This window comes from Canis lupus, chromosome 26 (genome assembly GCF_048164855.1).
Source record: "Canis lupus baileyi chromosome 26, mCanLup2.hap1, whole genome shotgun sequence".
NCBI classification, from domain to species: domain Eukaryota; kingdom Metazoa; phylum Chordata; class Mammalia; order Carnivora; family Canidae; genus Canis; species Canis lupus.
In genome coordinates this window covers 48,207,128-48,214,628 of record NC_132863.1, presented here as the reverse complement: position 1 = coordinate 48,214,628, position 7,501 = coordinate 48,207,128, and the positions used below count along the sequence as shown (strand labels likewise).

Sequence of the window (7,501 nt, the reverse complement as noted above, 5' to 3'; positions counted from 1 at the left end):
CGCAGGGGGCGGGGGGGCGGGGCCGGGGCGCGGGGGGGGCCGCCTCGTGGGCTCGCCCGCCCCGCCGCCCCCCGCGCCGCCCGCGGGCCCGCCGCGCCGCCGCCCCCGCGCGCCCCCGCCCCCGCGGCCGGGTCCCGGGGGCCGCGCCCCGGACGGCCGCCCCGCCCCGCCCCGCCCCGCGCCCGCCCCGCGCCGGCCCCCCCCGCGCCCGCCGCCGGTGGTTCGGCCCGGCCCCGCCCCCCGCGCGCGCACGTCCGCCGGCGCCCCGACGCTGACGCCGTGCGTGGGCACGTACGCCGGGGGCGCCGTGCGCGGCGGGGGAGGGCGCGGGGCGGGGCGCGGCGGCGTCGAGGTGCGCGGGCCGAGCGGCCGTGAGTGTGCGCTTTCCTCGGGCCCCCGCCCGCCGCCGCCGCCGGCATGAGCTACGACCGCGCCATCACCGTCTTCTCGCCCGACGGCCACCTCTTCCAGGTGGAGTACGCGCAGGAGGCCGTGAAGAAGGGCTCGACCGCGGTGAGCGCGCCCGGCGGGGCCCGTCGTGGGGGGGGCGGGGGGCCGGGGCGGGGCGCGGGGGGCACAGCGGGGGCACAGCGGGGGCACAGCGGGGGCGGGGGGAGGGGGCACAGCGGCGCGGGGGAGGCCGGGGCGGGGCGCGGGGCGGCGGGCGGCGGTTCCGGGCGAGCGGCCCCGAGGACGGCCATTTTGCCCCCCCTCCCCCTCCCTCCCCGGCCCCGGGGTCAGGTCCCGCCGTGCGCCCCGCGCCCCCCGACCCTCCGCCCCGCCGCATCTCCCCGATGGCCTTTGGGCCACGGTTCGAAATTTAAATTGGAGCTGCCTTTGCGACACCTGCCGATTTGCTTATTGGTCAAAGCGTGTGGCGGTGTGCGGTTTTTTTTCTTTCTTTCTTTCTTTTTTTTTTGCCGTATTTCTTTTTTATCGCCTGTAGTTTCGGAGATTTGAGGCAGAGCAGAGAAGGTGCACAACTCTGAATTGCGAAGCGTTTTCGTTTCCTGAGTCTCTCCTGGAATTAAAGTCCAAAATGCATCTCGTGAGCTCACTTAGGTTAAAGAGCTCTGGAGGAGGAGCTGCCTGGACCCCCGCCAGCCCCCGGCCCTCCCTCAGGCCGGCCAGGGCGGTTGGCTTGGCTTGATCCTCCCAGGGTTTCAGGGCCTGGTCCCCCCGCATCTCTACCCCCCACCCCCACCCCGGGTCGGGGGGAGATTCCAGCATCATTTAAGACGGGAGAACAAGCCTCAAAGTCTGAAACCCCGCAGACCGGTATTTCTCAACCGTGCAGGGGGTGCAGATTTTGCACCCCAAGGGGCATTTGGCAGAGGGTGGAGACAGTTGTCTCTGCGGGAGACTGTGAGGTGCTACTGGCTGACCTCTAGGGGTAGAGGCGGGCAGGGCAGCCCCACGTGGAGGGACCCGTGGGTCCCAGTGCCCATAGTATGCGGCTGAGAAATCTTGTTGGTCTCCAAGTGTTGTCTCGTTTGTATTTGCTCCTGCCCTTACCCAGGGGTGGGTGGGGTGGTGGTTAACTGGCCACTGGGGATTTTTCCATGTTTTCAGTACATCCTCCTCCTCTACAGTATCAGCTATACACAGCAGTTGGCTTCCGAGGAATAGTGGATACAGTTGTCCTTACCTGATAGCCAATCAGGTCGTCTTCACAGCTGTGCACATCTGTGTGTCACAGTGCGGGAGGGAGCGGGGTGGGCTTTAAAATAATTTCACAACTACAGAGACATTGCTTTCAGAGTACCTGACTTGAATATCAGGGTTTCCGGCTTAAAATCCTTGTATAGTGATTCTTTGATACTATAGTTAGTTATGGAATTGCATATTAAAGAAAATTGTGTATTAGTATGTCCAGGGCACAGGACTGGGCACCCTGGTCATTCATGACACCTGGGCTAGCTCTGCCAGCAGTGGACCAGTATCTGTGATCTACAGGGTGAGGTGTCCACCCTAAGGGTGTTTGCAGGATCCCATTACCATCTGCTTAGTGCTCTGTGCCTGCTGGCAAAACCTCGTACCGTGTCAATTTTTACCGAAGGTTGGCGTGCGAGGAAAGGACATTGTTGTTCTGGGCGTGGAGAAGAAGTCAGTGGCCAAACTGCAGGATGAGAGAACCGTGCGCAAGATCTGTGCGTTGGATGACAATGTCTGCATGGCATTTGCAGGTGCGTCTGGGGCTAGTGCCGTACTTCTCAAAGTCAGTAAAGATCAGTCCCTTGGAGGCTGTCTTGGTGGGTTTGCTCTTGAAAGATATGCAAACTGGGTAAACTAAAATCATTTAAAAGCAGTGTTTAGATCTCATGCTTTCTTGGTGGGGTGCCTTCTGGGCCAAAGGGCCATGCTGTTGCCAGCACATGACTGGATCGTAGTTACAGTCTTGGGTCTGATCTGCTTTCCACGGCTGTGGCACCCTGTTGTGGGGGTGTGCGGTGTGCTCTCACTAGTCACATGGCTTCCTATACCCCTCCCTGCACGTCCACTTTAGGAAGGTCTCAGTTCACCTGAGCTACCCTAGAGAATGACTTGCTTTGTCTGAGAAGCTCACAGAGGATCATTCCCGTGTCACCCACCCAGACGAGCTCAGAGCTGGGGGTCAGAGGAATGGTTTGAGGACAGCTCCTATCTGGTCATCTGACCTGGGTCATGCTCGATTGGAGCAGATGAGTTGTGAGTCAGGCAGCTTTCTGTCTGCTGTTGCAGGGCTCACTGCTGACGCGAGGATAGTCATCAACAGGGCCCGAGTGGAGTGCCAGAGCCACCGGCTGACCGTGGAGGACCCAGTCACCGTGGAGTACATCACCCGCTACATCGCCAGTCTGAAGCAGGTGGCGGTCCCCTGCCTGTGGCTGGGCTCTGGTTACAGAGCAGTCACTGCTGTGTCACACAAAGTGTCCTGTTACCGCGTGTAGATGTCTGCATGTGCCACTTTAATGGAGTCAAAACTGCACTGATTTCACACACAGTCCCGATCTTTATTCGTACGAGCATAACTTCATATAGCTTATCCGCTTTGGTGGCACGGGACAGTCCAAATTTGTGTTTCTGGAGGGAAATGGTAGTTTTTGTCTTGATGTGCTGTGTGACTGGTTATCTAGCACTTGGGAGGAGCTGAAAGCCACCCCAGCCCTGTTGTGAAACACTAGTCGTTTTAAAAGCAACCATGTAGCCAGAGGCGCGTCTGTTGTCTGTTGTCAGAGTAGTTCCAGCAGCCTCAGTTGCACTCTGTGATGACTTGTGGTCACAGGTCTACCTTTCAGATCTTTTCAAGAGAAAGACGCACAGGCTCTGGACTGGGCTCACTCATCACTTGCATTGCAGATACCGGAGAGCATCTCCATCCCCTCGGTGAAAGCACAGCTGTTCTGAACATCGTGTGTGTTAGGGTGGGTTCCGGGGGCCTTTTGTGCTAAGACGACAGCACTGACCTGTTCTTTTTCCCACCAGCGCTACACGCAGAGCAATGGGCGTAGGCCGTTTGGCATCTCTGCCCTTATTGTGGGTTTCGACTTTGATGGCACGCCCAGACTCTATCAGACTGACCCCTCGGGGACATACCATGCCTGGAAGGTGAGTCCCTGATAAAACAGAGGGTCTTTGGGTGGTTTTGCCAGTAAAAGAGGTTGTGGAGGCTATTGGAAGGTACTGGGCCTTTGGTGGCTCACAGGTACACAGTTTGTTCCACGATATTTCTGCTGATGTGGGAGCAGAGAAGTCATTAAAGTTGCTGTTTGAGACAAAATCTGAGGATAGTGAGGTATGGGGATACATGGTGCAAAGTAAGATTACCCATATTTTTTCAGTGATGAAAAAGGATGCCACTCCTGGTAAGGATCAGCACCACTTCCAAAAAGCCCTTTGGGAAAGGAAGCCATGAGGTGGGGCCTGGGATCTCGCACCACCTGCTGCCAGGCTGCCTCACACTGTGACACAGGACTAGGCCCCTGCAGCCATGGCTGTGGCTTTTTTTTTTTTTTTTTTTAAGCTATGTCACCCAAGTGATGAGTGTTTTGTTTTTGTTTTTTTAGATTTTATTTATTCATAAGGGGGGGTGTGGGCAGAGGGAGAAGCAGGCTCCCGTGGGGAGAGCCCGATCAGAACTCTGGGATCACGCCCTGAGCCAAAGGCAGATGCTCAACCCCTGAGCCACCCAGGTGCTCTGATGGCCATGTTCTTGGGCTGTCTCTGGATTGTCGTGCCTTGTACCATGTCACAAATTTCTGTTTCAGGCCAATGCCATAGGTCGGGGTGCCAAGTCAGTGCGTGAATTTCTGGAGAAGAATTACACTGATGAAGCCATTGAGACTGATGACCTGACCATTAAGCTGGTTATCAAGGCCCTCCTGGAAGTGCGTTTGCATTTGAAATCCGGTCCTTGGGCTGGGGAGAACAGGAGTGGGCAGCTGGTGTACAGGCCACCGGAAGGGAGGCGCTGAGGGCATGCGCGGGGTACTGGGCATTGCGGGCTTGCTCTGGCTGGGCGCTGCTGCAGTGCTGTATCAGCTCCTCCGTGCAGCCAGAGCAATCCAGGACCGGGTCTCAGAGCTCGTCTGAGAGCGCAGATGAGCAGCAGCAGAGGCAGGACGGGAACCACTGGGTGCACTCTGCCGCTCACAGCCCTCACTCCCCTCACTCGGCCTTGGTGAGGCTCCTGCTGCTGCCAAGGTTGGGGAATTAGGGAGTCCTGGGGCCGGGAGTCGTGAGGTGCCTTGGGCTTTGTCAGCACTGCAGAGGTGCTGGTGGGTAAAGCCAGAGAGGCAGACGGGGAGCCAGAAGGCCAGGCTGGGGTCCAGCTGTCGGGGCTCAGTGTGGGGCGGGCTGTGAGCACAGCTGCTCTGTGGAAGAAGGGTCTGCGGTTGGCAGGCAGGGATTGCCACACAGGAAGCTTCAGGGGCTGGGCCCTCAGGGTGACCTGCTCCCTCCCCTCAAGGGGCAGTGTTTGAGGCATTTGCCAGAGCTGCATGGCCTTGAGGGAGGTGTCTGATGTCTTCTTCCTTCCAAGGTGGTTCAGTCTGGTGGCAAAAACATTGAACTGGCTGTTATGAGGCGAGATCAACCCCTCAAGGTAACCACGGAGTTTATTTGCTATCTTTGGCTCTGGAGCATTCCTGGGGGTGGGGGTGCAGGGACCCTGGTCCTGTGGCCCGAGTGCTAGGGGAGAGGCTCTCCCGGCACTGCAGCCCTGCACACTGGCTCCTGCCCTTCAGCTGCCTACAGGGGCTGCCTACAGGCTGCCGTCCTGGTTTCCCTGTAGCAGCAGCTGGGAGGTGCAGGCTGGCTGCAGCCCAGGAGCTCCCTCCCGAGGGTGGCGCTGGTGCTCTGGGGCACTTGTGTGGCTTGGAGGGGAGCTAACCGTAAACTTTCTTTGGTAGATTTTAAATCCTGAAGAAATTGAAAAATATGTTGCTGAAATTGAAAAAGAAAAAGAAGAAAATGAAAAAAAGAAACAAAAGAAAGCATCATGATGATGGAATCTTGTAGTGATTTTTAAATTCAGATCATGGAAGATTCTCAAAAATGATATGTAGGCATTTCCATTCCATTTACTGTCCGTGTGTCCTGCAATAAATTTGTTTGTTGACCTTTTCCTAAGAGCGTCTGTGTGTCGGTGCAATCGTGACAGCTCCGTGGAGTCTTCCCCTCGCTCTGCATCTCTGCATCTCGGAGTGCTGTCCTCAGCAGGAGCCCGTGTTGTCTCCAGGCTCCAAGGCCCCAGGCCGTGGTGGCGGGCAGGGGAGTCCAAGCAGCTCTAGGAGAGCACGCACGGTGACGGGTGTACAGGTGTGTGGCACTTCACACGGACACAGGAAACTCCCAAGTGTGTTTCCTGTAGGGGTTCTAAGCAGCCTGACCTTGTTCCTTCCTCGATCTTCACTCAAGTTCCTAATCACAGAACATCACGGACACAGCACAGAGAGCACTCATTTCAGTGTTTAAATTCAGAATTCTGCAGAGCAGCAGCTGTGTTGAGAACAAGCCCTGTATTTGTAGCAGGATCAAGTCTCCCCCCCCCCCTTTTTTTTTTAAGATTTTATTTTATTCATCAAAGACAGAAGCAGATACATGACAGGGAGATGCAGGCTCCCTGCGGGAAGCCCGATGCAGGCCTGGATCCCAGGACCCCGGGGTCACGACCTGAGCCAAAGGCAGACGCTCAACCACTGAGACCCCCAGGCGTCCCCGTAGATCAGGTCTTAAAGTTTGTCCTCTCCCCAAGATCCTGGTGCCCACTGCTCCCGGCTTGCTCTTGCTCTGGCCAGAGACGGCCCTGGGTCTCTAGAGGAGACTCGAACCATTCGTCTAAAAGCTGCTTCACGGGAGGCTCTGCTACCAGGCCTGCCTGCTGACAGTCCCCCAGGGGCATAGCACAGATGGGTCTTTGGGGGACCCTTGGACCACCCTCAGGCCAGTTGCCCCTTCCAGCCATGCTGTTAGGATTCCAGGGCTCGGGCAGCTGGGGTGGCTCAGCAGTTTAGTGCCACCTTCAGCCCAGGGCGTGATCCTAGAGACCTGGGATCAAGTCCCACGTCGGGCTCCCTGTGCAGAGCCTGCTTCTGCCTGTGTCTCTGCCTTTCTCTCTCGGTCTCTCATGAATAAAAATCTTTAAAAAAAAAAAAAAAAAAAAAAAAAGGATTCCAGGGCTCTGCTTCCCACCTCAGCCTACAGCGTCTCTTGCTTGGCTCTCCTTGAATGGCACATACATACCGTCTTCTAAAAAGGATGAAAAAGGCCCAGGTAGGTTTTAAGCTGTTTCATAAAATGTGTACTGTCAAAATGCCAGTTTACAATCTTAATAGCACAATTAGTCATCATAGTGGTAAAGGGACTTGACTATATTTAGGCTGGCTGACAGAAATACCTGTCTAGCGCAGCTGCTGAGTCACCTAACTCAGGTTAGAATTAGCGCCCTGGCTACCTGCATATAGCACGTACACTACGGAAGATTTTAACTTCTCACTGGCCAAGGATGTTGGTCTGTGCCCTCCCCTGCCCCCCAAAAGGAAGGTCCCCAAAAACGTGTTGACATTTTGAAACTGAAGGGGCCCTGACACTGTGGGCCGAGTCCCTGCTGCCTGGTCCTGCTCCGGGCCCGACGGAGTCCTGGGCAGACACGGAGGGAGACGAGCCTTAGGTCTCGGACTCTGCTTTTTCAAAGTCCGCCAGAAACCCCTACAGTTGGAACGGGCTGCTTCTACGCACGGTGCTGGGGTGCAGCCTGTGCCAGGCCAGCTCTGGGGAGCTTCTGGAGGCTGCGGTGAAGCAACGGAAGGACCACTTTCTAAAGCAGGTTTATCTGTGAACTGAATTTCTAAGACTAGCTTGTGTCCCAAGTGTCTGGAAAGCAGAGCCCTCGACCCTGAGACTGGCCCACACCCTTTCTCCAGGCCAGCCGGGTCGGTCTCCCAAGACCCTACCAGCGTGAGGCCTCAGCCGCCCCTGCCTCACAAAGGGCATGTGAAGCAGCACAATCAACACAGCTATT

General features: G+C 56.8%; 1 protein-coding gene across 1 annotated transcript; it reads left to right on the top strand.

Annotated features, from left to right (window-relative positions):
• Positions 1 to 312: 312 nt before the first annotated feature.
• On the top strand, positions 313 to 5,610 carry PSMA7 (proteasome 20S subunit alpha 7). Its single transcript, XM_072801647.1, has 7 exons — positions 313 to 513; positions 2,060 to 2,186; positions 2,722 to 2,846; positions 3,466 to 3,588; positions 4,248 to 4,367; positions 5,021 to 5,083; positions 5,391 to 5,610. Exons 1-7 carry the CDS (start codon positions 418 to 420, stop codon positions 5,481 to 5,483), a joined length of 747 nt encoding a protein of 248 aa, XP_072657748.1. The 5' UTR covers positions 313 to 417; the 3' UTR covers positions 5,484 to 5,610.
• Positions 5,611 to 7,501: the final 1,891 nt, after the last annotated feature.

Bases quoted from the DNA above. Each gene is read 5' to 3' on its own strand.
- PSMA7 (XM_072801647.1), top strand. From the start codon at position 418: ATGAGCTACGACCGCGCCATCACCGTCTTCTCGCCCGACGGCCACCTC. The intron at 2,847-3,465 runs GTGGCGGTCCCC...TTTTCCCACCAG, and splicing joins ACATCGCCAGTCTGAAGCAG to CGCTACACGCAGAGCAATGG. The intron at 4,368-5,020 runs GTGCGTTTGCAT...CTTCCTTCCAAG, and splicing joins TTATCAAGGCCCTCCTGGAA to GTGGTTCAGTCTGGTGGCAA.